The 8,256-nt window shown below is 47.5% G+C and overlaps 1 protein-coding gene across 1 annotated transcript; it reads right to left on the bottom strand.

Annotated features, from left to right (window-relative positions):
- Positions 1-991: 991 nt before the first annotated feature.
- LOC6524940 (protein disconnected) lies at positions 992-7,259 on the bottom strand. The gene is made up of 2 exons (XM_002100744.3): positions 6,727-7,259; positions 992-3,854 (listed from the first exon to the last, which is right to left on the bottom strand). Exon 2 carries the CDS (start codon positions 3,768-3,770, stop codon positions 2,022-2,024), a length of 1,749 nt encoding a protein of 582 aa, XP_002100780.2. The 5' UTR covers positions 3,771-3,854; positions 6,727-7,259; the 3' UTR covers positions 992-2,021.
- Positions 7,260-8,256: the final 997 nt, after the last annotated feature.

The following is an 8,256-nucleotide window of genomic DNA, read 5'->3' on the forward strand; positions in this document are numbered from 1 at the left end:
AATGTGAATGTGAGGTTCCTACTGCCGTCTACTTAGGGTCTTTCTATTTGGCCACTTCACATATACTACACCCGATGTATCCGTATCTGTATCTGTATCTGCATATACATATTCGTATCAGTATCTGTATCTGTATCTGTATCTGTATCGGTGTGCGTGCGCCTGAGTGTGTAATCCGTCCATAAGTGGCCTCAAATGCCTATCCATAATGATGATGATGATGTGGTTGCCGCTGCGACCAATAGTTGGTCATTCATCACGACGATTCGCGGGGGGAGTACGACGATATGTACAAGTATTCGAGTATTCGAGTATAGGAGGAGTATGCTATGCTATGCTATGGTATGGTATAGTATGGTATGGTATGGTATGGTATAGTATGGTATGGTATGGTATGCTATGCTATGGTATGGTATGGTATGGTTTTGGAACCGTAAAGTATGGTTTGTGTTTTGGTATGCTATAGTTGCGGAGCCGAAAACAATTTATGCCGCATGTCACGCCTTCTCGAGAGTCCGTCGGCATTTCGGATACTCATTTGCGCAAACGGGAGGGACAGACAGACACTTTCGAGGGCGTTGCCCATTATAGATCTCATCAGACCAATACCATATACTACATTTGAATCTGAATTCGTTGAGACAAACAAATTCGTATGCTTTTCGCCGGGCAGATGCGTTAGCTTGGTTTCTGATCTAAATGAGCTACGCACATCAGTGTTTTCCTTTAAAAAAAAAAAAAAACATTACCAAATGATCTCAGATGGGCAGTAACATATCTGAATTAAATGGCATTTAACGAAAATAGCAATTTGGTAAATATTTACCAAAGGTCTTTTTATCTTTCCATTGCGAAAACAAAATCGCCATAAAACCGATGACTCACATTATATGCACATAAAGTACCTGATTTATTTTCATAGCACTTCATCTAGTGAAAACATGAAAATTATGTATCCGCCCGGAGAACCAATGAAAAAGGCATCTTTTGATTACATGTTTCTTCAATTTTGCCGTTGTTTATTTGTTAATAAAAAACTTAAAATCTTGTTGTAATACAGTACACAATCGTCGGGAGGAATTTTCGTTTGCGATAGCAATAACATTTTTCATTCACCTACGATCTATCAACCTTTTCGATGGATTTTTATAATTTTGTGTTTAGGGTTTGGTTTTTTTTTTTTTTTTTAGGGAGCGGGTGAATCTCTTCTGGGTTTTTTTTTTTATTATTTTTCAACACACGGGATATGTTTCAATAGAATTTGCTTGCTGTGTTAGTACATCCAAGTTATACAATACAATATAGTTTTATTGGCTACGAAAAAAATTGTCTTAAAACTATTTAATATATGCATTCATAATATATATTTCGTTATAAATATCAATACTTCGTTGTACACCGATAGAGGGGGCAGGGAAACGGAACCCGTTCCAAAATCCCCGCTTCTGCACTGCCCAGCCCGCTTTTCAGATGACAGACTTTTTCTTTTCTTTTTTTTTGGATCCGATCCTGGGATCCCACACACACACACTCACACACACACACACAGTCATCCATCTGCACATGCACACTGAGGAACGGATTGAATACTATACACTTAGATGTCGCACTACAGTATACATTATACATAATACATTATACATAGGTTTTTCCCAAAAAAAAAAATCCATATAACACATGTACGAGCAGAAAAAGCTTAGTTTTGGAGCAATTCCAGTTTTCAGAGGGGTGGGGGCATTGGGTGTTGGTGGGCACACATATGTATGTATGTATGTATATGTATGTAGGTGGGTGTTGCGGGGTCGCGCCTGAGGAGGAGTGCCCGCCATTTAATGGTCAAGCTGTGGCACAGCCCCACCACCTAAAGCTCCACTTGTTTTTTTGCTAATGCTGCACGCCAGCAGACGTATTCTTCTTCTTATAATACGTTTTACACAAAAAAAAAAAAAAAAGAAAAACAAATTTGACTAAGGAAATCATCTAGATATCATCGCCATGGATCAGCAGTCTGTTCTTTAGGTTTAGACGGAAATCGGCGCATTTGTGGCCGCCGGCGATTGCTGTTGCGGCTGCTGTTGGTGGTGCTGATGGTGGTGGTGGTGGTGGTGGTGATGACCCATGTGGTGACCCAGATGATGGTGCTGCTCCTGATGGTGGTGGCTCAGGGTCAGGTGATGATGGGGCTGCTCCTGCTGGTGCTGCTGCTGAAGCTGATGATGGTGGTTGTATTGCTGGTGCTGCGTCTTCAGCAGCATGGAGCGGTACATTTCGGAGAGCAGGCTCCACATGGGCGGCGAGTCCTTGGCCAAATCCACGGGCGAGCTCGCCGGCAGGAAGGCGGTGGGCGGTGCCTGACTGGTGGCAGCGGCAGCAGCTGCGGCAGCAAACATCTGGGTCTGCAGCAGGCGCAGATGATGATGCTCCTCGAGGTCCAGAACGGGCAGTGGCAGCATTTGCCGCCGGCTGCTCAGGTAGGCACTGTCGCTGTCCGGATCCAGTTCCATTTTGATGCTCGCCTGTGGTGGATTGGCGCTGGCGCTGGCGGAGGAGCTGGAGGCGGAGGAGGCGGCGGCCGTGGAACAGGCGGAACTGGAGGCGGTGCTGTCGTGACGCTTCCGCTTGCCCAGCAACTGATCCATGGAGAAGGCATCGCTGGGCGAGCGCTTCTCACGCTCACGCTCCAGGTCATGCTCCTGCTCGGGCTCCTGTTCCTTGTCCGATTCCACGTCATGTTCCTGCTCCTTTTCCGCCTCTTGCTCCCGTTCCCGTTCCCGTTCCTGCTCCTGCTCCTGTTCCCGATCCTGCTCCGACTTGCGACGCTTGTGCAGGCTAAAGTCCAACGGCTGGTCGGCTCCTCGCTCCTCGTCGGCGGCGGTGCTACTACTGCTGGCCAGGCTCAAGCTGCAGTGCATCTCCTCATCCTGCTCGTGATCGCGTTCGTGATCCTCCTGATCCTCGCTGGAGGCCGCCGGACTGGAGCTATTCGCCTGCATGTCCACGTACACAAAGTCGTTGTCATCCTCGGGATCAGCATCCTGCTCATTGTCCACCGATGCGGAATCGGCATCCTGACAGCCGTTGGAAAGCAGACTCAAGCCATGGAGACCCGCCTGTCCGCCGAACATGACGTACGGATGGTGGCCATGATGCGGCGGCGGCGGTGGCAAAAGTCCGGGAAAGGCAACCGGAAGTCGTCCGGCGACAGCGGCCGCTGCCGCAGCAGTTCCGGGCGAGAAAACCGGAAATTGCTGGGCTGTGCGGCCATCGTGCGGCGAGATCTTGCGCCGGATGTGCGGCGAATGGAGCTTGGGATTCGGATTGGCACTATGGCGATTCCTCGAACGCCTCGAACTGAACACCATATTGCAGCCCTCCACCGTGCACTTGTGCATCTCGCGAAGATGCACGGCCGAGAAGTGAATCTTGAGGGCGCCCTTGTCGCAGAAGGTCTTGAAGCAAATGGAGCACTGCACTCGTTTCTTTCCCGTCGCCGGATTGATGAACTGTCCAGCCAGATTGATGGGCGGCGAGCCCCAGCGACGTGGCTTCAGCGAAGATCCCGAACCGTTGCCTGATCCTGTGCCAGAACCGCTGCCCGATCCTGCGGCCGATCCCGAACCAGAGCCACTGGATCCGCCGGGTGAGCTGGCCGGAGAGGCGGCATTTGGCTGCGGGTGTGTCGGTAGATGGGTGTGCACATGCTGGTGGGAATGTGGGCCATGGCCCAGCAGATAAGCCGGTGACATGAACGGATTCATTATGTGCTCCATGTCGTCTGTGGTGGATTTTGTTTCTATGGTGGCGGTGGCTGTGGCTGTGGCTGTGGCTGTGACTGTGGCGATGACTGGTGGTGCCTGGCAAATAAACAAGAAACAGAAACGAATCGTTAGAAGTGTCAATCAGGGAGTGTCAATCAGGAAGTCACTGAATCGGTCAGTCCTAATCGAAAACTATTGCCAGGGTGGCTGGGCAAATCCGATTGCGCAACTACAACTGGGAATCGGCAACAACCTTATCGCCGCAAGTCAGCAGGGCAATTTGTGGAATGGTCAGTGGTGTCGGGGACATGGACATTGGCTCCTGGACCTGGGACATTGGTCACTGTGGTCATTGATGCGCAATTAGAGTGCTAAAAGTCAAGACAGTCGAACAAGTCAAGGGGAGCAAAGTTTATTTTGGCGGAAGGGGAGGGCTCAATTAATCAGTGGATTACAACGATTAGCGGCTAGTTGCTAAAAGAAACAAAATCCCAATTTAAAAGGAAGTGTTTAAAGATGCCAGCCGTATGCTTCAAAAACCAAAACAGATTGCTAATCAAATGGATTATTCATTCAATTCCGTGTCACTCGAATGATTATAATCGATACACTTACGATATAGATTAATATCGGCAGCGAATGTATGTACATAATATATATATATATATAGATTTGTGCATTGGAAAGCATCGAAATTCCCAAGTGAAAGCTCCCAAGGAGCTTAGCCAACTTTGTGCAAATCTTGGCCAGATTTATTGGTAAGACACACACTACTTGCAATAACTCAGGCAAACGAACATTTATATCGGTGACACCAACGGCGGCATATCTTTCATCTTCGACCTATTAATACAGTAGAGCAACTCAAATTGACTATATTACCTACATATATAGTCTTGATTTGGCTACGAAACTTGAACTCCCTAATGAGCCTACGCCGTTTTTATATGATTTAAACATTTTGACTCCAGTTTGTTTGCACTTTTGCTTTGATCTGCCGAAGAAGTGCAGCGTAGCCAAGACCCACTGTACACTCACACTGGCGCAGTGCGCGTGTAAGTGCACATTGCCTCATTTACTTGAGCGAAATCTTTTACAGCTTTTTCGGTTCTTCTGGCCATTAAAATCGCCTCTGACAACGTCGACGGCGACGACAACATGCGGCGATCAGTGTCGGACTTCGACTTTGGATCCGATCCGATCGGATCGGTCGGAGTTAAAGCCAAAACCAAAACCAAAACCAAAGCTAAAGCCAGAGCCAGAGTCAAAAGAGCTAGCTCTTTTTTATTGTGGGCTCCGTTCGCTACCGTAATTGTGAGCAGTCGACTTGACGTATAAAAAACAGAAACAAATCAGGGGTAAAAATACAAAAAAATACAAAAAAAAAGTAGTGAACCGAACCCAGGGGCGTCACAAAACTGGGGACAATTGCGGTGAGATGCGGATGACGATGTGATGATCGTGTGTGCGATGTCGTGGCTGGCTATCTGGATTCGATCTCCAAAGTCCAACACACATTCGCATTCGCTTGCCCAATGCCAGTTAAAAAGTTAAGCCGAAAACCACATACGACTATGGCTCACACATACAGACGCACGCACACACACACACACACACACACAGTTGCAGAAAGCCAGGAGATGGTCGCTTTTTATGGGGCTCATTAGTAACGATGACAACAATAGCATTAAAATGAGTGTATGTACACACGGCGAAAATGCGAAAAAGCGAAAGAATAAAAAAATACACAAAAAGAGCGAAAAGGGTAAAGAAAAAACTTAATTGTCAAGTACTTGGAAGTAATAAGTTTCTGACTAGGTGCCGAAAATATTGTTACCATATTCGTTGCCATTCAGGAAATAGAGAATGACTAAAGACGTTGAAATCATTTTCTAGATCATAATAAGTTCACTATATCATTTGAGTTAAGATCTACATAAATATAACCAAAGTTCTAAGTATCATCACTAACTTGCGTACGTGAAGAATGTGCAGTCGAGAACAACAAGCTCTTTAGTTTCTCTCAGTGCATGCGGTCGACAGATCGAGGTGAGTATGCATGTACATGGGTAATTATTTTTGTCAAACGCTTAAAATGTCTTAAGCCACCGATGGCGAGAGGGGGGTGATGTTGGGCAGCTGGGGAGGGGAAAAACCAATCACAACTTTTGATGGCTCTCGGACGAAACGTTTTTTGATTATCGGCAGTGGCAGTAGTGGCAGCAGTGGCAGCAAAATGTTGAAAGTCCCCAAGACAAGAAACGACAAGATTGAAGAATTCCAAGACTTGGGAGACGCTATAGATGGTGGATCCAAGATCGGCGGAGTAGATGGGGTTGGAAGATGCCGAGATGTGAGCAATCCGGCGGGTATAATTGCTGTTGTAGTTGCTGTTAATAGTAGTACATTATAATAAGCAGGAGCCGACGGGCAGAGGGGGGGCGTGCAAGGGGCTTGCGATGGTCCGAAGATGACAACTCCGATGGTCCGGTCTACGGACCTCAACGAGAAAAACAGAGCTCGAAAACCGCAGACAAAAATCTTAATTACAACTTTGACATTTCGCGTTTCCCCGAAGACATCACTTTTTTTATTCGTCGAAGCTCACGCAGAAAATAGACAAAAATGGGATTACGAACATTGGGAGTAACACGCTAGTTTCAATTTAGCAAAGTTTGGATATTATAGGAAATCCTATCAAACAGCATCTAGTTCCCCACGAAAATATACTGCAAGTTACTCAATGTCACTCGCCTATTTGATCTGAAAAGGATCGTGTTGTACTATCAAAAGAATCCTTTTATTGCAATCTAATCTATTAAATAATCCTTTTATTTGTAAAGAACCAGGTTTCCTTTTTTGCATATAGTCCACTGATCTCGAAAAATATTCACTGCGTCTTCACTTTGATTGGAATTCTTTGCTTGAAGTGCCGACGGCAAACCAACTTTACTCGAACTATACATACCTCTTGCTAATTTAGCAGCTAGTTGCGGATATTTTATTGTATTTTGGTGTATTGCTGTTTTGCGTTTATTTTTTTTTTTGATTTGTTTTAGCTTTTTGTCACTTTGTCACAGGTTTGTCATTTAAAAAAAGGGTTGCTTCCGAGTCGTTGTTTTGTTTTGTTTTGATATTGTGTTGTGTAAAAAGTTGTTAAATTCAGTTGGTAGAATTCACTGTTCGAGCTGTGTGCTGCTGCTGTTGTTGTTTTCATGCCCGTGGTGCATTTATTTTTGTTGCATTTTGCCGAGATATTAAAAAAGTTGGTCGTTCACAGTTGACGATGACACAGACACACACACACACACACACGCGCTCGTACGCACGCACACTAATGCACTGGGGCGCGCGGCAGAGTGAACTGGGCGCGGATATGCGGATGCGAATATGTGGAGTGGCAAAGTGGCAAACGAAGTAGCGACGAAGATGCGGATGTGCGGAGAGCAGGGACAGCAGAGATCCACTTCTTCGAATGTCGTGGGTGACACTGATTGTCGATTTGTCGTTTCACCAACGAATTTGTGCGGCGACTGCGACGCCGGCAGCGCTGCGGGCAGAGAGCGAGCGACAAATGCGGCGACACCGACACCGACACACCAACTGACTGACACACACAAACACACACACACAGCGTATAGAAAAACACACACGCACACGCGGGGTGGGTGACATTTGGCTCTCTCTCTCGCTCGCTCTCCCGCTCGCTCTCGCTCCCTCTCTCTGTCGCTCTTGCACCTGGAAGAGTGTGAGAGAGCGCGCTATTGGAATTGGCCTTCGTCACATTGTCGTCGATGGGTCATTAGGCGCTCGCTGAGGTGCGAGCGAGAGATCCGCCCTCACTTGAGGCCATCCCGCTCGCCCAGTCGGCAAAGCAGTGCGCGGCAAGAGTAGCCACCGCTCTCTTACTCTCGCCACAAAAGAGCGCCGTCCAGTGCGTGCGAGCGGTGCGGCACGCTCGTGCGGCTATCTCGCGCCCGCTCGCACACTGTCGTCTGAGTGGACGAAACCGTTTCGTTGGGTTGACACATGCGACATGCGACGTGTGTGTGTGTGGTCAGTGCGGCACACACATTTACACGCACTGCCGCCAGCCAAAGAGAACGCAGCGCTCGCTCTCGCCGCTTGCTGGTATGGGTGCCCTGGTTCGATGGTGTGAGTACATGGCCGGGCACACTATAGTGTGACAGAGCGAGAGAGAGAGAGCACGAACGCAAGAGCGCAAGAGGGAGAGAGCAACGAGAGTGAAATGGCAATGGCCACAGTATACAGTATACAGTATACAGTACACAGTACGTAATTTGTCGCTGCTGCGACGTCACTTTTTGTCTTGGGCTTCTCCTCTCTGCTTCTCTTCTCGAAGGTTCTTTTGAAATTTTTGTCATTTGATGTCTTGTCCACTCGGTGCTGTGCCCTCTCGCCGTCCCTGTCGCACCCGCACAAATGGCCGCATTGAGCGGCTCTCTTTGTTTTGCGATTGCGCTGTGCATGTGTGTGT

Source organism: Drosophila yakuba, chromosome X (assembly GCF_016746365.2).
Source record: "Drosophila yakuba strain Tai18E2 chromosome X, Prin_Dyak_Tai18E2_2.1, whole genome shotgun sequence".
Lineage (NCBI taxonomy): Eukaryota > Metazoa > Arthropoda > Insecta > Diptera > Drosophilidae > Drosophila > Drosophila yakuba.

Bases quoted from the DNA above. Each gene is read 5' to 3' on its own strand.
- LOC6524940 (XM_002100744.3), bottom strand. From the start codon at position 3,770: ATGGAGCACATAATGAATCCGTTCATGTCACCGGCTTATCTGCTGGGC.